General features: G+C 41.9%; 1 protein-coding gene across 1 annotated transcript in view; it reads left to right on the top strand.

Moving 5' to 3' along the window:
- The window catches only part of LOC124718958, a 78,773-nt gene that overhangs the window by 32,665 nt on the left and 21,300 nt on the right, over window positions 1–24,808 (top strand). The window contains exons 4-6 of the mRNA XM_047244626.1: window positions 3,442–3,590; window positions 12,796–13,038; window positions 21,257–21,460. Of these exons, the coding sequence (XP_047100582.1) occupies window positions 3,442–3,590; window positions 12,796–13,038; window positions 21,257–21,460 (596 nt within the window). The remainder of the gene's footprint in view (window positions 1–3,441; window positions 3,591–12,795; window positions 13,039–21,256; window positions 21,461–24,808) is intronic.

Here is a 24,808-nt window from a genome sequence, read left to right on the forward strand (position 1 = left end):
CAGGAGTAGGTTTAATAATGAATAAAAAAATAGGAGTGCGGGTAAGTTACTACAAACAGCATAGTGAACGCATTATTGTGGGCAAGATAGACACGAAGCCCACGCCTACTACAGTAGTACAAGTTTATATGCCAACTAGCTCTGCAGATGATGAAGAAATTGATGAAATGTATGATGAGATAAAAGAAGTTATTCAGGTAGTGAAGGGAGACGAAAATTTAATAGTCATGGGTGACTGGAATTCATCAGTAGGAAAAGGGAGAGAAGGAAACTTAGTAGGTGAATATGGATTGGGGGGAAGAAATGAAAGAGGAAGCCGCCTTGTAGAATTTTGCACAGAGCATAACTTAATCATAGCTAACACTTGGTTCAAGAATCATGAAAGAAGGTTGTATACCTGGAAGAATCCTGGAGATACTAAAAGGTATCAGATAGATTACATAATGGTAAGAGAGAGATTTAGGAACCAGGTTTTAAATTGTAAGACATTTCCAGGGGCAGATGTGGATTCTGACCACAATCTATTGGTTATGAACTGCAGATTGAAACTGAAGAAACTGCAAAAAGGCGGGAATTTAAGGAGATGGGACCTGGATAAATTGAAAGAACCAGAGGTGGTACAGAGTTTCAGGGAGAGCATAAGGGAACAATTGACAGGAATGGGGGAAAGAAATACAGTAGAAGAAGAATGGGTAGCTCTGAGGGATGAAGTAGTGAAGGCAGCAGAGGATCAAGTACGTAAAAATATGAGGGCTAATAGAAATCCTTGGGTAACAGAAGAAATATTGAATTTAATTGATGATAGGAGAAAATATAAAAATGCAGTAAATGAAGCAGGCAAAAAGGAATACAAACGTCTCAAAAATGAGATCGACAGGAAGTGCAAAATGGCTAAGCAGGGATGGCTAGAGGACAAATGTAAGGATGTAGAGGCTTGTCTCACTAGGGGTAAGATAGATACTGCCTACAGGAAAATTAAAGAGACCTTTGGAGATAAGAGAACCACTTGTATGAATATCAAGAGCTCAGATGGCAACCCAGTTCTAAGCAAAGAAGGGAAGGCAGAAAGGTGGAAGGAGTATATAGAGGGTTTATACAAGGGCGATGTACTTGAGGACAATATTATGGAAATGGGAGAGGATGTAGATGAAGATGAAATGGGAGATAAGATACTGCGTGAAGAGTTTGACAGAGCACTGAAAGACCTGAGTCGAAACAAGGCCCCAGGAGTAGACAACATTCCATTAGAACTACTGATGGCCTTGGGAGAGCCAGTCATGACAAAACTCTACCATCTGGTGAGCAAGATGTATGAGACAGGCGAAATACCCACAGACTTCAAGAAGAATATAATAATTCCAATCCCAAAGAAAGCAGGTGTTGACAGATGTGAAAATTACCGAACTATTAGTTTAATAAGTCACAGCTGCAAAATACTAACGCGAATTCTTTACAGACGAATGGAAAAACTGGTAGAAGCGGACCTCGGGGAAGATCAGTTTGGATTCCGTAGAAATGTTGAAACACGTGAGGCAATACTAACCTTACGACTTATCTTAGAAGAAAGATTAAGAAAAGGCAAACCTACGTTTCTAGCATTTGTAGACTTAGAGAAAGCTTTTGACAACGTTAACTGGAATACTCTTTCAAATTCTGAAGGTGGCAGGGGTAAAATACAGGGAGCGAAAGGCTATTTACAATTTGTACAGAAACCAGATGGCAGTTATAAGAGTCGAGGGGCATGAAAGGGAAGCAGTGGTTGGGAAAGGAGTGAGACAGGGTTGTAGCCTCTCCCCGATGTTATTCAATCTGTATATTGAGCAAGCAGTAAAGGAAACAAAAGAAAAATTCGGAGTAGGTATTAAAATCCATGGAGAAGAAATAAAAACTTTGAGGTTCGCTGATGACATTGTAATTCTGTCGGAGACAGCAAAGGACTTGGAAGAGCAGTTGAACGGAATGGACAGTGTCTTGAAAGGAGGATGTAAGATGAACATCAACAAAAGCAAAACGAGGATAATGGAATGTAGTCAAATTAAATCGGGTGATGCTGAGGGGATTAGATTGGGAAATGAGACACTTAAAGTAGTAAAGGAGTTTTGCTATTTAGGGATTAAAATAACTGATGATGGTCGAAGTAGAGAGGATATAAAATGTAGACTGGCAATGGCAAGGAAAGCGTTTCTGAAGAAAAGAAATTTGTTAACATTGAGTATAGATTTAACTGTCAGGAAGTCGTTTCTGAAAGTATTTGTATGGAGTGTAGCCATGTATGGAAGTGAAACATGGACGATAACCAGTTTGGACAAGAAGAGAATAGAAGCTTTCGAAATGTGGTGCTACAGAATTATGCTGAAGATAAGGTGGGTAGATCACGTAACTAATGAGGAGGTATTGAATAGGATTGTGGAGAAGAGAAGTTTGTGGCACAACTTGACTAGAAGAAGGGATCGGTTGGTAGGACATGTTTTGAGGCATCAAGGGATCACAAATTTAGCATTGGAGGGCAGCGTGGAGGGTAAAAATCGTAGAGGGAGACCAAGAGATGAATACACTAAGCAGATTCAGAAGGATGTAGGTTGCAGTAGGTACTGGGAGATGATGAAGCTTGCACAGGATAGAGTAACATGGAGAGCTGCATCAAACCAGTCTCAGGACTGAAGACCACAACAACAACAACAACAACAACAACTTCATCACTCATTGCCTTCTTCATAAACAGTTTGTGGTCCATGGTATTTTCTCCTAAGTTCCAAAACTTGTCACTAGATGGTAACACTAGATAGATGTCAGTTAGACAGACATCCCAGTGCTGAAAACTGTGAATTCCTTTAGTGAGACAGTCTTGTGGTCAGCTATGTTGGACAAAAGATGAGAAGAGAATGGAGAGACATCCCCAAGAAGTGCAGTTGAGGAGAACAGAATATGTGGATGAGGAAAGGTGAGTACACAAGGAATGTTTGTGGGTTTGAGGTCTTCTGAGAGAACATGACAACCAGGTTCTTATTGAGTAGATTAACATCAATTATTTTCACACAGGTCATGTTTGAAATGTTCTGTTATCATTATCTTTGTATGCTAGTATCATTAAATAACCTCATGCAATACTGATGCTGTTTGTCATAAACTTAGTTATTCCCTCTTTCCTGTAATTATCAACCTACCCTGCCAAAAATGTTTGTCTTCATTTGCCAGTAACATTGTGATGTGTAAAAGAAATTTTGCTTCCTCCTGCAATTGTTCAGCAGCTAAGTTAGAGAGCATTTCTCTCTTTTCCTTAAACAGCATATTTCATTCACAACATGAGTGAATCATGATTGATGTGTGTAGAGTTTAGAATCCTGGGGTAGATGATGCTGGTCTAGGAGGAAGTGTGGTTATTATAGGACACACAGTATTACAGATTCCAGTTACTCATAGTAGACATCCGTTTTATTTCAGATCAAAAAGCTTCAAGTTTGCTACATAAAATTCGTGAGCTGAACAACCTAACTTTGACTGTGAATGCAGCATCTCAGCAGCTTAAGAATGGCATGAAGCTAATGTGTGACAGTAATTGCATCACATCGTACAGCAAGAATGCTAAGCAGGTAAGTGAAGAGGTCTGCTGTAGCATTCATTTTGTTATTAATGTAACTGTACGTATTTGGTTGTTGAGGGTATCACCTTGCTGCATTCATTAAGTTATTTGCACATTCAGTGTGCCAGCAGAGGGTACTTTCACAAAAGAAATCTCCCCTTCCCCCCCCCCCCCCCCCTCCATATCTTTTAGATTCATAGAGCAATTTCATTATATAAAATTAGGCTGCACTGCAGAGAGATTTCATATGCAGATAGAACCTTACACATGGCTATTCTTTGACATCGGTCCATTAACAGGCAAGTATTATGGAAGTGTTCTGTGATCTCAGATTGGAATACCTGGAGGGAAGGAGGCATTCTTTCACCAAATCACAACTGAGAAAGATTATAGAATTGGAATTTGTGATAAATGGGAGAATGAACCTACTGCCCCCAATATACCTCTTGTGTAAGTGCCACTAAGAGGAGGTTAATCAGGGCTTGTACGGAAACAGTTTTTTGCCCCTACCGCCATTTGAGAGTGCAAGAAGAAAGGGAATGACTTAACAAATTGCAACTATCCACAGAGGTCCAGTGTAGGCTGTAATCATCATATGGCAGTGAAACTTGGTAGATATGCTAATGTGTTAAGATGGAATGGATTTATGCATTGTAAAAATTAGTTCCAATTTTGGCCACCATACGCAAATGTGGTGGTGTTAATGTTAGAAAGATGTATAGAAATATATCCGTATGTAATGCATTAGGAATGAGACATGGTCAGAAAATGTCAAACAAGTGAGAAAATCATAATGCTGTTTTTATTTTTAATCTCAGTTACACAATTTGTTCAATATGAGCGCCAGAGACATCGAGATGCTGTGTCTGTGTAATGATGCGATCGACAGTTGGCCGCAGCAGTTCTGGTAAAATCTGAGCAACGTGTTTCTGTATACTGGCCTTCAAAGCACGTATAGAGCAAATGTGTCCCAGGTAAACACATTATTTTAGATCTTCCCAGAGCCAAGTCACATGGTTTCATATCAGGTGATCTTGAAGGCCACGCATCTACAGGGTGTTACAAAAAGGTACGGCCAAACTTTGAGGAAACATTCCTCACACACAAAGAAAGAAAATATGTTATGTGGACATGTGTCCGGAAACACTTACTTTCCATGTTACAGCTCATTTTGTTACTTCTCTTCAAATCACATTAATCATGGAATGGAAACACACAGCAACAGAACGTACCAGCGTGACTTCAAAAACTTTGTTACAGGAAATGTTCAAAATGTCCTCCATTAGCGAGGATACGTGCATCCACCCTCCGTCGCATGGAATCCCTGATGCGCGGATGCAGCCCTGCAGAATGGCGTATTGTATCACAGCTGTCCACAATACGAGCACGAAGAGTCTCTACATTTGGTACCGGGGTTGCGTAGACAAGAGCTTTCAAATGCCCCCATAAATAAAAGTCAAGAGGGTTGAGGTCAGGAGAGCGTGAAGGCCACAGAATTGGTCTTCCTCACCGAATCTGTTGTTGAGAAGCATACGAACACTTCGACTGAAATGTGCAGGAGCTCCATCGTGCATGAACCATATGTTGTGTCGTACTTGTAAAGGCACATGTTCTAGCAGCACAGGTAGAGTATCCCGTATGCAATCATGGTAACATGCTCCATTGAGCGTAGGTGGAAGAACATGGGGCCCAATCGAGACATCACCAACAATGCCTGCCCAAATGTTCACAGAAAATCTGTGATGATGACGTGATTGCACAATTTCGTGCGGATTCTCGTCAGCCCACACATGTCTGTTGTGAAAATTTACAATTTGATCACGTTGGAATGAAGCCTCATCTGTAAAGAGAACATTTGCACTGAAATGAGGATCGACACATTGTCGGATGAACCATTCTCAGAAGTGTACCCATGGAGGCCAATCAGCTGCTGATAGTGCCTGCACACGCTGTACATGGTACGGAAACAACTGGTTCTTCCGTAGCACTCTCCATACACTGACATGGTCAATGTTACCTTGTACAGCAGCAACTTCTCTGACGCTGACATTAGAGTTATCGTCAACTGCACGAAGAATTGCCTCGTCCATTGCAGGTGTCCTCGTCGTTCTAGGTCTTCCCCAGTCGCGAGTCATAGGCTGGAATGTTCTGTGCTTCCTAAGACGCCGATCAGTTGCTTTGAATGTCTTCCTATTGGGACACCTTCATTCTGGAAATCTGTCTCAATACAAACATACCACGTCACGGCTGTTGCCCCGTGCTAATCCATACATCAAATGGGCATCTGCCAACTCCGCATTTGTAAACATTGCACTGACTGCAAAACCACGTTCGTGATGAACACTAACCTGTTGATGCTACGTACTGAAGTGCTTGATGCTAGTACTGTAGAGCAATGAGTCGCATGTCAACACAAGCACCGAAGTCAACATTACCTTCCTTCAATTGGGCCAACTGGCGGTGAATCGAGGAAGTACAGTACATACTGATGCAACTTAAATGAGCTCTAACATGGAAATTAAGCGTTTCCGAACACATGTCCACATAACATCTTTTCTTTATTTGTGTGTGAGGAATGTTTCCTGAAAGTTTGGCCGTACCTTTTTGTAACACCCTGTAGGTAACCTCTAGACATAAAACGATGATGGAAGGTTGCATTAAGCAGATCTCTCACCGGGCAAGCGACATGAGATGTTGCTCCATCTTGCATGAAAACAGTGGATTTCACAGAGTTGTTTCACAAAGCAGGAATCGTGCTGTAAGAGGACATCTCGATAATGTGAAGATGTCACTGTATAGGTACTCATGAATCCACATCACACAATCTCATACAAGGGCAATGGCTCTTGTGTACAACACAAGGTTTAGCAGTACCCCAAATTCAGCAGTGCCGTGCGTTCACTGCACCCTGTAGTGTAAAATGTGCCTCATCGCTTCCAATGATGATAGGCCACATGTCATAAAATTTGGTCTGTGCCAGAAACCGAAGAGCAAATTCAGAAAGTTGCTGCAGATTGTGAGATTCCAGTTACTGCACTGTGTGGATGTTGTGCAGATACTAGTGTAAAATGGAATGCAAAACTTTCCATACTGTTGACCATGGGATAGACAATTTTCGAGGCACAGCCCAAGTGCTAGCACCACCTGGGGCATATACTGCACGGTCAGTTACAAAAACAGCAACCCCGTCAATATGGCACGGATGCCATACTGTTGTACAAGGTACAGTGCCAGATTTACACCTGGTGGCCAAAAATGGAACCAAGTTTTTTCAAATATAAATTGGTTCTGCATTAGCATAGCAACAAAGTTTCACTGCTATATGATAGTTACAGCTAAAACTGGACCTCTGTGAGTAGTTGCACTTCAATTGCAGTACCCTGGTACGAGGTACACTCTACCATACACCTTGTAGTGGCCTGAATATGTATGTACATGAAAGTATAAAAAGGATTTGTGTGCAGACAGGTGCTTTCTAAAGGTTTCTATAAATAATAATTCCAACCCAAAGAAAGCAGGTATCGACAGATGCGAAAATTACCGAACTATCAGCTTCATAAGTCACAGCTGCAAAATACTAACGCGAATTCTTTACAGACAAATGGAAAAACTAGTAGAAGCCGACCTTGGGGAAGATCAGTTTGGATTCCGTAGAAATATCGGAACACATGAGGCAGTACTGACCCTACGACTTATCTTAGAAGCTAGATTAAGAAAAGGCTAACCTACATTTCTAGCATTTGTAGACTTAGAGAAAGCTTTTGACAATGTTGACTGGAATACTCTCTTTCAAATTCTGAAGGTGGCAGGGGTAAAATACAGGAAGCGAAAGGCTATTTACAATGTGTACAGAAACCAGATGACAGTTATAAGAGTCGAGGGACATGAAAGGGAAGCAGTGGTTGGGAAGGGAGTGAGACAGGGTTGTAGCCTCTCCCCGATGTTATTCAATCTGTATATTGAGCAAGCAGTAAAGAAAACAAAAGAAAAATGCGGAGTAAGAGTTGAAATGCATGGAGAAAAAAATAAAAAGTTTGAGGTTTGCCGATGACATTGTAATTCTGTCAGAGACAGCAAAGGACCTGGGAGAGCAGCTGAACGGAATGGACAGTGTCTTGAAAGGAGGGTATAAGATGAACATTAACAAAAGCAAAACGAGGATAATGGAATGTAGTTGAATTAAATCAGGTGATGCTGAGGGTATTAGATTAGGAAATGAGACACTTAAAGTAGTAAAGGAGTTTTGCTATTTGGGGAGCAAAATAACTGATGATTGTCGAAGTAGAGAGGATATAAAATGTAGACTGGCAATGGCAAGGAAAGCATTTCTGAAGAAGAGAAATTTGTTAACATCGAGTATAGATTTAAGTGTCAGGAAGTCGTTTCTGAAAGTATTTGTATGGAGTGTAGCCATGTATGGAAGTGAAACATGGACGATAACCAGTTTGGACAAGAAGAGAATAGAAGCTTTCGAAATGTGGTGCTACAGAAGAATGCTGAAGATAAGGTGGGTAGATCACGTAACTAATGAGGAGGTATTGAATAGAATAGGGGAGAAGAGGAGTTTGTGGCACAACTTGACCAGAAGAAGGGAGCGGTTGGTAGGGCATGTTCTGAGGCATTAAGGGATCACAAATTTAGCATTGGAGGGCAGCGTGGAGGGTAAAAATCGTAGAGGGAGACCAAGAGATGAATACACCAAGCAGATTCAGAAGGATGTAGGCTGCAGTAGGTACTGGGAGATGAAGCATCTTGCACAGGATAGAGTAACATGGAGAGCTGCATCAAACCAGTCTCAGGACTGAAGACCACAACAACAACTGTAAATAATTCACTCTGTGCCGTCTAGACTAAGAACAGATAAACAATATAAGGCAGTGAGAAAGTCGCAGATAGGCCGTAGCAGGTGGAGCATGCAGTCAGTCGAGCAAGCCTGTGGATGTGGAACAAGGGCTAGTGCATTCTGGACCGGTATTTTGAGTTCTGTTACGGGGAGCATTTTCTGAGAGAATCTAGTTCAGTTGTAAGAGAGAAATGCTTGTTTAGAAAAACAGGTGGTGTGGCTATGTGGATAAGTGCCTTGCTTCACATGCAAAGATATGGGGCAGATCCCCATTTAGTCTTGATGTTTCCTTCATTTCACTTACTGTTTCTTTCTCCTCTGCACAACTGCAACCGGACAAAGCTAATGATGTTTTTCTTAGTATAACATATCACTTCATAAAAGTGATAACTTTCTACCTCTACCAGGTGTAGAAGTATGAAACAGGAATTCCCCTATAGATCGTGCTAGGCATCAATGTAGGGCCTGTGAGACCGCGTCTGCAGAGCCGTCTGCTTCCTGTAACAGCTGATGATGAATGTCAACACACACAAACCCAAGTTCCATACATTGTTATGTTTCAAACCTGTAAACATATCGAGTTTTTTGCTTACAAACTAAGATTTATGGACAGGATTCATTTTTTAATGTGAGAAAAGAGTGTGGGAAACCATCAAAAAAGAACCAATTGCAGGCTTTATTGGAGGAGGGTGAGGGTGAGGGTGAGGGTGATGAGGAGGGTGATGAGGAGGGTGAGGGTGATGAGGAGGGTGATGAGGAGGGTGAGGGTGATGAGGAGGGTGAGGGTGATGAGGAGGGTGAGGGTGATGAGGAGGGTGAGGGTGATGAGGAGGGTGAGGGTGATGAGGAGGGTGAGGGTGATGAGGAGGGTGAGGGTGATGAGGAGGGTGAGGGTGATGAGGAGGGTGAGGGTGATGAGGAGGGTGAGGGTGATGAGGAGGGTGAGGGTGAGGGTGATGAGGAGGGTGAGGGTGATGAGGAGGGTGAGGGTGATGAGGAGGGTGAGGGTGAGGGTGATGAGGAGGGTGAGGGTGATGAGGAGGGTGAGGGTGAGGGTGATGAGGAGGGTGAGGGTGAGGGTGATGAGGAGGGTGAGGGTGAGGGTGATGAGGAGGGTGAGGGTGAGGGTGATGAGGAGGGTGAGGGTGAGGGTGATGAGGAGGGTGAGGGTGAGGGTGATGAGGAGGGTGAGGGTGAGGGTGATGAGGAGGGTGAGGGTGAGGGTGATGAGGAGGGTGAGGGTGAGGGTGATGAGGAGGGTGAGGGTGAGGGTGATGAGGAGGGTGAGGGTGAGGGTGATGAGGAGGGTGAGGGTGAGGGTGATGAGGAGGGTGAGGGTGAGGGTGATGAGGAGGGTGAGGGTGAGGGTGATGAGGAGGGTGAGGGTGATGAGGAGGGTGAGGGTGATGAGGAGGGTGAGGGTGATGAGGAGGGTGAGGGTGATGAGGAGGGTGAGGGTGATGAGGAGGGTGAGGGTGATGAGGAGGGTGAGGGTGATGAGGAGGGTGAGGGTGATGAGGAGGGTGAGGGTGATGAGGAGGGTGAGGGTGATGAGGAGGGTGAGGGTGGTGAGGAGGGTGAGGGTGGTGAGGGTGATGAGGGTGGGGGTGGTGAGGATGATGATGAGGATGATGATGAGGATGATGATGAGGATGATGATGAGGATGATGATGAGGATGAGGATGATGAGGATGAGGATGATGAGGATGAGGATGATGATGAGGATGATGATGATGATCAAACTCAACAGGAACTCACAGAACAATTGAATGTGACTCAGAAAGCCATTTCTCTTTGGTTGAAAGCTGTGTGAAAGATGCAGAAAGTGAGGAAATTGGTTCAGCATGAACTGAATGAAATACAGAAAGCAGATCAAAAGACCACTTGTGAAATACTACTCATCAGATAAAAAGTAAGTCGTTCCTCCATCAAATAGTGACAGGTGATGAAAAATGGATAATTTTTAGAATCGTAAGTGTTGTAAATCATATGTGAATTCAGGCAAACCATAGACATCCAGTGTAAGACCAAATCGCTTTGGAAAAAGACAATATTCTGTTTAGTGGGACCAGAAGAATGTCATCTATTATGAGCTGCTAAAATCTGGTGAAGCCATTCACACTGGTCACCGCCAACAATAAATGATCTATTTAATTCGAGCATTAAGTAAAAAATGACCAGAATAGGGAAAAAGACAAGTCGTATTGCTCCATGATAACACCCCATCACACAGCAAAATGGGTCAGGGAAATGATCCAGGCATTCAGTTGAGAAATACTAGGGCATGCTGCTTAGTTTTCAGACTTGGTTTCGTCCTATTAACATCTATTTGCATCACTGGGACACTCTCACTGAACAACGCTTCAATTCATATGAAAATGAAAATGTCTCGCTGACTGGTTCTCTTTGAAAGAACTATTTTTTTTTGGCGTGGCATTCATAGCCTGCTGGAGAGGTGGGAGAAATCGATAAATAGCAATAGAGATTACTTTGAATGAAATATTGTCAGTCAGTTTCAAACAGATGTGTAATTATTGCAGCCAAATTCCAGTGACATACAGTACTTATACACCTGCTATGTTTCCCGTGAGTGATGGTCATCAGCACATAGGAATTTTGTTAAGTGGGTAATAAGTGAGAAGTAGAGAATTCGTTTATACGTGCACGAAATCGGGAGGATGGACATCTTGTTTCCGCAAGTAACTGGTTACCACAATACAACACTCTGTGGAGATTCACCACTTCTCAGACAGCACTGCCCCAGAGAACGCTGAAGCTCGTAACAGAAAAGGATGACATCACAAGGACAGCAGAAAATACGTTGTCTATCTCATAAATTGGAAAGACTACTTAATGTGAACAATGTTAATGTTTATGGACAGAAATGTAGTAAAAGAAGTGTTTCCTGCTGCAATATCCAATTAATATTACAATGTTTTGTGAAGAAGCTAAGCTAAGGTAAGCTGACCTAAGCAAAGCAAAAGGGAATCTCAGGTAATTGTATTATGGTTCCTGTACCCTTTCAACTCATTCCTAATTTAACTACAAATTAACTGAGGCAGAACACAGGTAACAATTGATTTATGGCTTTCACATCAGAACTATCAATATTCCTGAAATTTCAACTGCTGTAGCAGTAATGAGTGACAAGCTGGGAGTTTTGGTTGGACAGGAAGTGTGTTCAGATAGCCGAAGTTATGGCGACCGCTCGTTTAAAATGGCCTTATGTTGGTACATTGTTGTACATAAGTCAGGCTGCTCCAACCGAGCTCCATGGAGCCGGAGCGCTCACTGCCGCAGCTCGGAGCCGGCGTGGAGGGGGAAAGCATACTCACTGCCCCCTGGCTGCATGCAGCCGCAACTGACGCAATAATCCGTGTTCAATGACAGCTATGACTAGCTGCGGGAGCCCTGTACCTCTATTGGGGAATACCTTTCTATTCACTGTGAGGGATGGTCGTCTGCAGTGTCTTGTATGTCATAAAGTATTTAATTCTGCGAAGAGGTACAATATACGACGACATTATACTCGTCTTCACGCAGCGCACTACGATCAGTTAGAAGGCGTTGCACGTAGAGAACTGGTAGCCAGGCTTAAGAATGACATACCAGGAGATCTAAGTTTAAAAACGGTTTCGTAATACGGAGGGTATCAAAACAAGCAACATAATTCGTGTTCTGTAATGCGTTTATAATTTTCAGGTGAACGAGAGCGGAGAAAACACTACTGAATCTGCAATTCAAGCAAGCTACAGGGTCGCCCACATCATTGCGACAAGTGGCAAGCCATTTTCGGTGGGACCACTCGTAAAATCGTGAATGGTAGCAGTTGTAGAATGTTTGTTTCCAAGGGAGGTGCAGGCAATTGAAGGGGTTTGCTTGTCAAAGCAAACAATGTCTCGTCGAATTGTGGACATGGCAGTGGATTTAGAGACACAGCTCACGAAAAAGGCGCAGAGCTTTGTTGCATTTTCGCTAGCGCTTGACGAAAGCACCGCACATGCTTGGCTTGCAGTCTTTATTTATTTCCTGAACATCGTATTTCCTGGTGTAGCATGTCACCACGTCTTAGCAGCTAAAGTATGACGTTGTCGATCTTGTAAGACGCAGCTGGCACATCAGAACGCTTGCCTTGCCGCCTGCCTCAGCCAGCCCTGCCACGTGCCGGCCCATTTGAATGGTCACAGCGAGCAACACGGCTCCCTGGAGCAGGGAGCGCTCCGCGGCTCACAACGGAGCCGACGACCTGGAACAACCTGATATAAGTGATACGTGCAACTGGTAACATAAGAAGAAAAATATGGATAATTGTCTCTGTTGTCGTACTAATAATTCTGTGAACTTACAATAATACTTCACTCTCTGTTACTAGGAGCAGCAGTCTTCACCATCAGAAACTCCTTGCGTGGTCGAAAAATTTATAGCAGAACAGGAGGTGGTGATTGCAGATCTTGCAAAGTCTCACATCTCGGCACCACCTGAACCGACACCGGATGTAGGATTGTATACTGAACTGATTGAGGCAGAAGTTCACAATGTAGCCCTGAAAAAGCAGTTGAAAGAGAATGAATCTAATATTGAACTGGCCATTGATAGTCTGGTGCAGAATACTATGGTAAGTTACTATGAGACTTCCTAGATTCATTACTTTTTGTGAATAGTTCCCAAAGAAATGTGGACAGTTGTCATATTAACAGAGAGCATGTTATCACCCTGTCACTGAAAATCTGAAAAAATTACTTAAATGTTTGTGCTGTTATGGTTGTGGTCTTTAATCCAAAGATAAGTTTACTGCAGCTCTCCACAGCTGCCTATCCCATGCAAGCATCTTCATTTCTAAATAATTGATGCAGCCTCCATCCATTTGAACCGGCTTATTGTAGTCCTCCCTTGTTCTCTCCTACAGTTTTTACCCCTCGCACTTCCCTCCATTACCAAATTGACAATCCCTCCGTGCCTCAGGATGTGCTCTACCAACTGTCGCGAATAGTAGAAGATAGAATTAAAATCATGTAGGCTGTAGGCTGGAAAATTATTGCTACAGATCAAGTGAGGCGGACGTGACCAGACTATCTCATGTGTAATGTGTACTAGACTAACAAGAGCGGAATATGCAGTATCACGAGGCTCAAGCACAGTTAGTGGCAACCCTTGGACACAGCAAACAGTGGAGAATGGCTAGTTCATCACGTAGGCATCACATGCTGCCGCGTGACTAGCCTACTCAGGGCTCATAGTTCGGGGGTGCTAGAACCTTCTAGAACAAATGGTGCCGGGTGCACTACCCCCTATAAAAGCGGATAGCCACTAGATCGAAGGACAGTGACGGGGTGAGGTACTTAGGACGCTGGTCCACGTTAGTCTGCGTCGGGATGCTGCAAGAGTTGCAGGAAAGTATTGAGCACAGCAACAAGTAGGGACTTAGGCTGAATCGACACAGCTGACACTTAGTCTGGTGCGCTCGCCTCTGCTGTATTAGGACTTAGGTTTGGGAAGTTAGGGATGGCAACTGCATAGCCAGACAGACAATCATTGGAGACTGTATATAGAATCTTATTTAAATCACAAGTGCCAGGGGTACTTCCAGTATAATCATTCTATACATCGAGTGTTCATACATGAAAGCTTCCCTAAGATCCTATCCGAGTTCCGTACTCTATCTCACCTTGCAGCCTTCTCTACAACGGAGCAGTGAGGAGTTGGCGGCCCACACCACCGAGACCTCATGCCAAGTAAGTTCTCTGACGCGCACCAGCGCAGTCCTTCCACTCCCTCTCAGGACACGTTAGTGGGACACGACACAACTGATCCGGTATTTTAGTAAAGTTGTGCCACAAATTTCTTGTTTCTCCAATTTTGTTCATAGTTACTCGCTTACTTGATCTGCCCACATAATCTTCCTTCTCGTCCAAACCACATTACACGTCTGCACAATGCTACACACCAGATGAATATGTACAGGAAAGACTTCCCAACCCTTAAATTTATCTTAAATCGTAAGAAATTCCTTTTTTATTTCCAAAAATTTATCACTTTCTCCCAGACAAGAAACAAATTGTTTATAAACAGAAGAAATGTGATGTACTCAGTACTTCACTGCAGTATAAGTTGTGCTAAGGAAGACACACATAGTTTCACAGAGGGGAAAGAGTCTGAGATGTTACAAAAGTCTGAGAGAGTGATTTTTTGGCACCGGAACAATGTTATGACTATTTAGAGTCTCGAAATAAATACTTCAGTGTATACAACACATTATTCCATTCATCGTACTACAGATGCAGTTCTTTGGAATAGGAAAGGTATTGTGAATCTCATAGGAAAGGAGCATACTTCAACCAGTTTCTATCAGTATGAACGTGATACTCCTGCATCTGTTTCATGACTTGACTTCATTGCATGTAAGTGAACTAGATCGTGGCAATTTTTTGTGGAGATTATAATACCAGACCTGATCATATTCCCAGCAAATAAAACAAATGGCAATTACTGACTGCACACTTTCACTTGGCTCCCGAGTGGAGAATGCTGGGAGTAGAGGCTCGCATTCAGCTCGTAGCACATCGGCTGTTGCGACAAGCCCCACCTCCTTCTCGTAGGACAGCCAGCTTACAGCTGCAGCTTATAAGAAATGGAATAAGCATCAGCTTAATGTTTGAGTAACTGAAAACAGTTATTACTACAATATAAGTAATACTTCCAAAAACGACGAAGAATGTCTAGGTAGAACTAAAACCTTAAAAAACTAGTCACTTCCACTGCAGTTGTCCATGGTTGTGTCCATTCTAGTCGACAGATTTGGCGGTGCTGGCTGGACACGTGTTAACGACAGTGTTGTCAATGGCAATTTGCATCACACCAACTCGCCTCCAGTAATATTTCTCTAGTCCTGACATCTTTCGATAGGAAGGTTCCCAGTCCTCGGTGATCGCACTGGTGAGACGTGACATGTTTCCGGCAGAGATATCTGAGGTAGCGCAGTGGTTTGCACTGTGGACTCGCATTTGGGAGGACAACAGTTCAGTCCTGTGTCCGGCCATCCTGTTTCAGGTTTTCTATGATTTCCCTAAATCACTTCAGGCAAATACTGGGGTGGTTCCTTTGAAAGGGCATGGCCAACTTCGTTCCCCATCCTTCCCTAATCCAATGAGACCGATGACCTCACTGTTTGGTGTCTTCCCCCAAATCAACCCCAAATGTGCCGCCCCCCTGCCTCACTCCTCCCCGCTCCCCTCCCCCAGCAGAGATATCCTCATAACATGTTGTTCTCTGAATTGTCGTTTCAGTTTGACTCAATCGCATTCAGAACGCAGTTGTATGGTGGCAACTAAATAAAATTGAATGAAAACAAAATATGATCCCTTTTCACAAAACAAATTATTAACAAACTTTATACTCAACGCTTCTTCTGGCTGCCTTTGACAAAATCAAGCTCACTCAGACATAAGTTGCAAATTCCCCTATTGCACAAACTTTCTCATGCATTTATTTGCATAGTTCTAATGAAATACCACATTCTCAGCGTATGTATGTCATCCATTTTCTTTCTCTCTCTCTCTCTCTCTCTCTCTCTCTCTCTCTCTCTCTCTCTCTCTCTCTCTCTCTCTCTCTCTCTCTCTCTCTCCCCCCCCCCCTCCCCTCCCCCTTCTCAAAACACGCACACAACCAAAACACGATGAAATAATAATATTTTTAAGTATTTTTAATTATGTAAGAAATCTGTGGTAATGAAACTAAAGAAAATTCCAGAAAATTAGATAATGTGAACATGTCCTCTTGGCTGTAGTTTCAGTTGATACAAAAGATGAATACTTTACAGTCCGTAATTAAGTTTCACAATGCCAGCACCATTATTGTTTGTTTTAAATAAAAATTTGTATCTCCGGAAGTATGGAGGTTATCGATTTGAAAATTTAACACTACCGTTGTTATCAATAGAATTTGGTATACAAAGTATGGAATAGATTAATATTTAATAGTACTACTTCAGATTCGTAGAGGGTATGAGGAATGAGGAATGTATTGCATGCAGCTTTAGTCAAGGACACGGCTCGAAATGGCCCAGTAGCCAGTGTGTGTGAGAAACAAAATCTGCTCTCCTCACAGCTCCATGCCAAGCTACGCTTTCAATGCAAGATGACAACTCATAATACGAGGGAGGATTGAAAAGTTCTCGGAATCACCACGAGAGGTCAGCACTATTGCAACAAGTTGTTAACATGATATTCGTTGGACTGCTGCCTCTAAACACGTGCCACATCAGTGCTCTTGGAAATAACTGTGGTGGTTATGTGGCTCTGTTGTTCCTGCAAAGTAATTTGCGAAGAGGAAAAATTGAGGTTCAAGCAGTTATTAAGTACTTTGTACAGAAAGGTATGAAAGCAAAGGCATTGATGCCGATTTCCAGAATACAGTGGAGGGCTCTGCTCCTTCATATTCAACAGTTGCCAAGTGGACAAATGAATTTAAATTTGGTCAGGAGAGCTTAGATGATCCGCGCAGTGGTCGGCAGAGATGTCACTACTCCAAAAATAATTGCAAAATGTAATGTAATTAACTGTCAGAGATAAACTTTATCTCATGCGAAAAGTACGATGCCCACAGTAGAGAGTTAAGGTAACTTCATTATGTTGCCATACAATGTGTTTAATTTATTTATTTATGAATATTTTCTTTTATGATAAATAATGGATTTGTTTGAGATGATAAATGTTGTATATTTATATATATATTTATTTATATGTGTCTTTGGAGTGTATTAAGGTCAGAAGACCAAAGAATCTGGAATGCAGGAATGTCTGCAACTTCTGGGCACATGTTGGCTTGCCCGCCACTTCTTTGTCGGTATTGGAGGGAGATGGACGTGTTTAAGTGACCAGTACAGTATAATGCATTTTTAGGGTATCAATGTTCGAAGTGAAAATATTGTAGTTACTAAACAAAGAGTACGAATAAATATTATTTTAGCCGAAAGTAATTCGAATCCGGTAGTGTTTATTTCAAACAAGAAGAGAACCCAGGCCATGCTTGTTAGAGTAATGTTTTGCAGACAAAACCCCTAGACAAACGAGAACTGCAGTGTGTAATCTTTCAGCAGCTACTAATAAATAAGCCTTGCTGAAATTGTGCTGGAACTACTCGTATTATTATCAATTACAAACACGTGGTGCGAATGTGGTCCTACCACAATATACCGCGTAAGATTCCACATCATTCAGTTATCAAGAAACGAGATAGGTAACAACCAGTACAAAAAGCACACAAATTGGTCACAGAGGATTGCAGATTGAAAGCGCGTGAAATTGCTCACGCTTGCCAGATGTCATCTGAAAGGGCATATCATATTTTAACTGAAGAATTAGAAATGAAAAAATTATCTGCGAGATGGGTGCCGCGACTCTTAATGCTGGATCAAAAACGCACGAGAATGGACATATCAGAACATTGTTTGGCCTGTTTTAGGAGAAACGAACAGGATTTTTTTCACCGGTTTGTTACCGCAGCTGAAACTTGGGTGTACTACTATACCCCAGAGACAAAAGCAACAGTCAAAGCAGTGGAAACATGCTGATTCTCCGCCACCAAAGAAAGCAAAGACAATTCCTTCGGTGGGAAAGGTCATGGCATTAGTGTTCTGGGATGCAAAGGGGATCCTGTTTGTACTCATAGATTATCTCCTCACTGGGCAAAAAATTACTGGAGAATACTATGCTAACATCCTGGACAAACTGCAACAATAGATACGCGAAAAAAGGCCAAGGAAGAAAGTTAGGAAGGAAGAAAGTGATCTTCCATCAAGACAGTGCGCATCCGCACAGATGTACCATCGCCATGGCAAAATTACACGAACTGAGGCACGAATTGTTGCCACACTTGCCTTATTCACCTGATGTAGCTCCGTCAGACTTCCATATCTTACCAAAACTGAAACTTTTTCTCGGTGGATGAAGATTCACTTCAAATGAAGAATTGATAGCCGGAATTGGCAACTATTTTGCAGGCCTGTAGGAAACTCATTTTTGAGATGGGATCAAGGTACTGGAACATCATTGGATCCAGTGCATTAACCTATAAGGAGACCACACTGAAAAATAACAAATGTTTCAGTGATGTAAGTACTTTTTTTCTGTTTCATTCTGAGAACTTCTCAAACCACCCTCATAATTTGCTGTGGTACAATCAGACGGCAATTTCTCACCGTGCCTACTGATATGCTGTACAGTGCTGTTCACGACACAGTCCATCGACCACAGGTATTGTTGATGAGACAGCTGACATGTTGAGCGTTTACAGTAATGTTGCAGGCTAAAGCCATGAACTAAAATTTTTACCAGTACTGGGATTCGATCCCGGGTTTCCTGCTCACTCCGCAGATGTGTTGACTGTTGTGCCACAGTTGCCGCTGCTACCAGAGCTGCAGTGAATACTCTTGTAATCTCCCTCCCATATACAAATTGCAGTTCACACCTCAGCCCATTGCTATTCCACTTCTAAACTCGCATCAGTATTGCAGAGGCTCTCCAATATTGGAATAGTGCCTTGGCAGTGAGTGAAATGGGATTAATCCTGCCTGTACATCGTGTAAGTTGATGTTTCTGCCTCAGCCTATATCATTATTGTAGATAAAGGTGAGGAACATAAACTGTATGTGATTAATCTTGAGTGCTTGTTATAAAGATCATCATCTTTACTGAAAATCAATTGTTATGCTAATTATTGCTTTTATAACAATGAAAACAATCAATTTTTGACAATGTAATGTAATTGAATAGATAAGATTTACTCATCAACCGATGGCAGAACACAGATGGAACACGGCATCTTTTCTTTCCATCCCGTCCGTCAAGTCTTCCCTGGCGTGCAGTTCTGGGCGATTTTCCCCAAATCTATGCCTTTTCCTAGACCTCTCCAGTCCTTTTCCTTCACCTCTCTTCCTTCCCCTTCAGTTCGTCTGCCTAGAGGAGCAGCCTCTGCCTCTGAAACCTTGCCTAACAACCTAATTATTGCTTTTGTATCATACAAAGTGCTATCTGTTGGTTATTTTGCACACTTTTTGGTTTCAATAAAACCCTATGTCATTTCAAGCATGTGTAAATTTTTACATCACTACCTATGTTATTTTGTGAAGTATTGAATTTTCAAGTGTTAAGACTCTTGGCTCACCCTGTATTATTAATAATTAATGTGTACTGCTCTTCTGAGTCGGCACAAATTCACAGGAGAAATCATATACAAAATAATAAAAACATGTCACTGAACAATTATTACTGTCAGTCATGACTAATGCATGTGGCCAGTGGTTGAAAATACTGCTACAGTTGTAAGAGTCTTTTATTTAACACAAGACCAGTTTTGAGCTATTAATATGCCCATCTTCAGTTGTCATACTGAAAACAGTAAGAGATTTGAAATAATTTTTACACTTGGAAAACACAAAGAAAACAAAAAATCCATAAATTTAAAAACTGGCGGTTGGGCTAGATGCCGTGAAACGTAAGTCAATGCCAAAGTGACGTCAGGCAGCACTACGGAAGACTGCCTGGGTAAAGAAATGTGTAAATAATACCAGAACACTTATGCTCGGTACTGTGACCCCGAGGGCCGTGTTGGACGAGTAGAAGACGTGGTGTGCTACCAACGGGCGCAGGTAATACATTACATAAATTTTATGTCACAGTTTCCACTCAGTTTTACTACAGTTCTGTGCTGCCTTGGTCAACATCTTTCTTTACCATGCATAATGCACTGTTAACATTTTTTGTGTAATGTTTTTTAATGTAAATCACCAATTCAGATTGTGAATGGCTGGGCTAGTGGCCTCGCGTTCTTCTTCCCGTCAATAGAAGGCAGTACTTTTGCCACTCCGATTTACCAGTTTGCTTCCTCCTTCGTGTCTGCTCTACTCCTAGCTCTGCGCTTATTGGTAGCACACCGCATCTTGTACTCGCCACTGTGGCACTCGGGGTCACTGCACCGAGTGTAAGTGTTCTGGTATTCTGTGCATATTTCTTTACCCAGGCAGTGTTCCATAGTACTGTCTTGTCACTTTGGCATTGACTTAGGTTTCACAGCACCTAGCCCAACCAACAGTTTATAAATGTTTTCAAATTTATGGATTTTTTTGTTTTACTTTTTATGTTTGCTGCTTGTAAAAATTATCTCCTATAACTTCCTATTTTCAGTACGACACCTGAAGACAGGCGTATAAGAGCCCAAAAGTGGTCATGTGTTAAATAAAACAACCTTGCAACTGTGGCAGTATTTTCAACCTCTGGTATAATTCTCAGTTGTGGATGTTCCTCAGACAGGATTGATTGTAGTGCATGTGGATTAAGTTTTGAGAACAAGAGTTGATAATATTTAGTATCGATATATTTTAGGTCAGCACCGTAACTGGCTAGCTTTTAAAATTACCGTAGTTTTACAGGATTATGCTACCTGACCACGAAATTGTTCCACTTGACCTCCTGTAGGCATTACCGGAAACATGCAGTGATGTTACAGTAAACAACTAGAGTCGTGATTAAGAAAAGTGCATCACACTGTGAATTGCTTTAAGACAGTTGTGCATATACTGTCAAGTGGTTCAGCATGTCCTCATGAAATATCATGATAAGCTGACTACAGTGCCGTCACTCTCAGGTGCAATAATATTGTTTGACTAATACTACTGATAAGGTTGTTGTTTGACTGTTTTATGGGCAGTGACAGCTGTCCTTACACCAGGGATGTTGCAACTCTGTCAGATATTTAGCAGGGTAGCTGGAAAGAAAGCAAATCAATTTGTAATTATATACTTGAATTTTTTGCAATGTAAATGTTCTGTCCATTTTCAGCACGCATTATCAGATTCAGCAGACAGAGAAGTTGTACGAGAATGGGCAAAGCTTCAAGTTACGAGACAGACTAGTGATATAGTCTGCCATTCACTGAAGGAAATCATTTCGGCTCGTAGTAGCTCACTTCGTTGCGACAGAGACTTCCTCCGTGTTGTTCTAATTGATGCTGAAAAGAAACTTAATGCACTTGATGAAAGATATGTAAGTATTAGCTTTTGTCCTACACACACATTACATATGTAAGCTGAAATAATATACCATTGGACATATGCAGTGCATAGTTCTAGTAAGTAACTACTAAAGCACTGAGTGGTCTGTATTTCCAAATACTTACTTCTATTCTTTCAAAATGTTGTTGTTGTTGTTGTTGTTGTTGTTGTTGTTGTTGTTGCCGCCTTCAGTCCAGAGACTGGTTTGATGCAGCTCTCCATGCTGCTCCATCCTACGCAACCGTAGTCATCTCAGAGTAACTACTGCAACCTACATCCTTCTGCGATTTTTACCCTCCGTGCTTCCCCCCAATACTAAATTAGTGATCCCGTGATGCCTCAGAACGTGTCCTACCAACCAATCCCTTCTTCTAGTCAGGTTGTGCCACAAATTTCTCTTCTCCCCAATTATATTCAATACCTCCTCATTAGTTATGTGATATACCCACCTAATCTTCAGCATTCTTCTGTAGCACCACATTTCGAAGGCTTCTATTCTCTTCTTGTCTAAACTATTTATCGTCCATGTTTTGCCTCCGTACATGGCTACACTCCATACAAATATTTTTAGGAAAAAAGACTTCCTGACACTTAAATCTGTACCGATGTTAACAAATTTCTCTTCTTCAGAAACGCTTTCCTTGCCATTGCCAGTCTACATTTTATATCCTCTCTACTTCGACCATCATCAGTTATTTTACTCCCCAAATAGCAAAACTCCTTTACTACTTTAAGTGTCTCATTTCCTAATCTAATTCCCTCAGCATCACCCGACTTAATTTGACTACATTCCATTATCCTCGTTTTGCTTTTGTTGATCTTCATCTTATATCCTCCTTTCAAGACACTGTCCATTCCGTTCAGCTGCTCTTCCAGGTCCTTTGCTGTCTCTGACAGAATTACAATGTCATCAGCAAACCTCAAAGTTTTTATTTCTTCTCCATGGATTTTAATACCTACTCCGAACTTTTCTTTTGTTTCCTTTACTGCTTGCTCAATATACAGATTGAATAACATCAGGGAGAGGCTACAACCCTGTCTCACTCCCTTCCCAACCACTGCTTCCCTTTCATGCCCCTAGACTCTTTAACTGCCATCTGGTTTCTGTACAAATTGTAAATAGCCTTTCGCTCCCTGTATTTTACCACTGCCACCTTCAGAATTTGAAAGAGAGTATTTCAGTCAGCATTGTCAAAAGCTTTCTCTAAGTCTACAAATGGTAGAAATGTAGGTTTGCCTTTCCTTAACTTATCTTCTGAGATATGTCGTAGGGTCAGTATTGCCTCACCTCTCTCTCTCTCTCTCTCTCTCTCTCTCTCTCTCTTTTTGCATCCACTGTGCTGCTACCTCTGGTTGTTATGGGAGGTGGAGGGTAAAGTGTTGTCGCTCCATCAACAATGTTGCCATTCTTATTACTCCAGTTACACTGCTTATGAAATCTAAAAGAAATCAAAGGTGAGAGGCTATTTGCACCAGTGCCGATACTTTTGAATTTATTCATCATTCCTGCTGAATAGACGGCAAATGTTAGATTTGGGATGATGTCATGCACTTGAGTAATCCAGTGCCTGTAAATATTGAAATATTCAACTTTTTAGCTTTTTGTGATTCCTTGTAAGGTCTACTGTATCATTACTCCTTTCAGTACTTATTCCCACGTTAGCCATAATGGGGGGAATTGAGTATGGTTTGAAATAGACAGCATTTAACTAACTCACAAACACCTGTATATTTTATATTGTGTATTTTTCATGCAGATTTTACAAAATACTCCTCCATTTTCTCAAACAGAGATTTGTACCTCTCACAACTGTTTGTCCCAACCAGAGAAGGGACTGTCTAAAAAAAGTAACAGAAAAATCATGGAAATTTGCTTTTTATTTTGCAGTACTGATTCTGACATATCAATGATTATACTGCTTGTTGCATAAAACTGCAGTTGTTCTGTAATAAGTACATGCTGATTCTTAGAAGTCTTTGGAATGACCTTTTTCACAAAATTCCTATCATGTACTAAGCAACATCACATCTTTAAATAGTGATCAGATATTAAAATACATTTACAGCAGACTTCAAAAGTTACAGAAATCAGATAAGCTACACACAGTCCCCACAGCCTCAATGTGATCAGAGAATGGAAACGTGGTCCAAGTAGTCTGTGTTCTTATCATCTGTGAAACTGACTAAGTTCAACCGTGGGTGATTTTAAAGCACCTATAATACATTCAAAAATGGTGTCGTTGGTTTATCTGTCAATTCTCTACAAGCTCTTGCAAATACATATACTTCCTAATCCAAGATACTTACTTGCTATAAACTTCCGGCTTCATTTCACATTCTGATATATCACTGGTACATGTGGACAGGTAGGCATCATTTCTGTGTGTTTGTGGCACAGACAATACAATAGTGTAGATGATTAGGTCCCTTAGTTGACAAAACTGGGAAGCTGCCACGTCATAGTATAGGCACAACTGTTGTGGCATGACCAAAGATGTTGAGTCTGATTTGTGGGTGATCAATGATATTAGGTAAGCTATTGGTGCAATATTCACTGACATATATTTGTTATTCTCACTTGTGCTATCTTATTAAAAGTAGAGGATCGAAACTCTTGCATCATACGACATGCTGCATGTAATATTAGAAACTACAGTACAAAGTCCATCTACAGAAAATTATGTTGGGCTTCTTAATGAGGTGTGCCAGTCAGTGTAGAAAATGAAATAATACTGATGTAGTAACAAATGGTATGACCCGCCAGGTTAGCAGAGAGTGCTAATGCGCTGCTTCCTGGGCTCAGGTAGGCGCAACAGCCCCAAGTCGAATCTGCCCAACGGATTAACGATGAGGGCTGGTGTGCCAGCGAGCCTGGATGTGGTTTTTAGGAGGTTTTCCACATCCCACTAGGTGTAAACCAGACTGGTCCCCACGACCCGCTTCAGTTAAGACTCGCAGACATTTGAAACGTGTTTGCACTCTTTCATGATTTACACTAGATGCAGACAGCTGGGGTACACTGATTCTGTCCTGGGGGGGGGGGGGTTACGGGGGTGGCGGCAGGAAGAGCCTCCGGCCAAATCAGATAGTCACCATTCCAACCCTGTGAAAGGTGCGGGACAAGGTGCAAGCAATACTAAGTAACAAATGGTACATTAGAACCAGTTACAAATTTTATATACCATAGTCAGTACAGTTATTTCAACAATATATTGTAGTACCGATGTTGGAATCTACAAGTGTTGTCTGAGGGAGGAGGACCTACTTTAGATTGTCTATATGAGGAATCTAAATTACTATAAAAGTCAATGCAGAAAGGAAGTATTAGCTACTGTTTTGT

The sequence above is a fragment of the Schistocerca piceifrons genome, chromosome 10, assembly GCF_021461385.2.
Source record: "Schistocerca piceifrons isolate TAMUIC-IGC-003096 chromosome 10, iqSchPice1.1, whole genome shotgun sequence".
In the NCBI taxonomy this organism is placed as follows: domain Eukaryota; kingdom Metazoa; phylum Arthropoda; class Insecta; order Orthoptera; family Acrididae; genus Schistocerca; species Schistocerca piceifrons.